The sequence below is a fragment of the Primulina huaijiensis genome, unplaced genomic scaffold (assembly GCF_012295235.1).
Source record: "Primulina huaijiensis isolate GDHJ02 unplaced genomic scaffold, ASM1229523v2 scaffold204629, whole genome shotgun sequence".
Lineage (NCBI taxonomy): Eukaryota > Viridiplantae > Streptophyta > Magnoliopsida > Lamiales > Gesneriaceae > Primulina > Primulina huaijiensis.
This window is the reverse complement of record NW_027353750.1, coordinates 86-1,009: the sequence shown is the minus strand read 5'-3', so window position 1 is coordinate 1,009 and position 924 is coordinate 86. Positions and strand designations below refer to the sequence as shown.

The window sequence follows — 924 nt, the reverse complement described above, 5'->3', positions numbered from 1 at the left end:
GCAGCTACAAATTGTTGGGCTAGAGCACCAGCAAGTTGGTTGCACTTTTTCTTGGTAGAACAGAAAATAATAACCTTCGATCCTGGTTCTTGAGATCTTAGTATCTGTTCTAGGCGCCTCAACTTATGCCCTGATGACAGAACTTCAACATGCTGTGGCAGACACATAAAATACATCAATATTCCAATACGTAACCAAAAATTGCAACTAAAAAGAAAATAGTAGATCATACAGTTCTACTTAGTCAAAAAGGAAACTAATAGAATGGAGATTACAAATCAGTCAAATATGGACCTGTGTTATTGCACTGTTTGCAGCCAGTTCGTCGACGCTGCCAATGTTAACCTGAATAGGGTTAACCAATAGATTAGCAGCAATTCTGCGCACCTCCTTTGGCCATGTAGCAGTGTACATCAGGGTTTGCCTGTGAGAAGGAACTTCCTTCACAATTTTCCTTATCTGGGGTTCAAATCCCATGTCCAGCATTCGGTCTGCCTCATCTAACACCAAATATGAAACTTGACGGAGACTAACTTTTCTCGATTCCAAAATATCATTCAAACGACCAGGAGTAGCGACCACGATATCTACACCCCTGAATAGGTCTCTCAGCTGAGGGCCTTTTTGTGCGCCTCCATATAAGCACTTAACAAGTCAAAAATCAAAACTAAAATCAGCAACAAACTCAAGGAACGCTGGTCTCTAAAATAAAATGCGGGCATCGAGAGTCAGGAGACAAAAGATTTCACTTTTCAAACGATGGAAGCTTCTTGGATAAATGGCAAGGAAATAGTAATAAACAGGTAAAAGAACATGGACAAATAAATCATACAAATATATATGCCACCTCAAATAGTAAAGTTAGATGCACATCGTAGCAACCGACCACATACTAGTAAGAAACTCATTCTAACTGAACAGAAG

General features: G+C 39.7%; 1 protein-coding gene across 1 annotated transcript; it reads right to left on the bottom strand.

The window, feature by feature from the left end:
* Positions 1 to 74: 74 nt before the first annotated feature.
* LOC140966309 (DEAD-box ATP-dependent RNA helicase 14-like) lies at positions 75 to 645 on the bottom strand (the record flags this gene model as incomplete). The annotated part of the gene is made up of 2 exons (XM_073426625.1): positions 75 to 152; positions 295 to 645. Coding segments are annotated over 2 exons (429 nt in total), but the record flags the coding sequence as incomplete, so codon positions are not given.
* Positions 646 to 924: the final 279 nt, after the last annotated feature.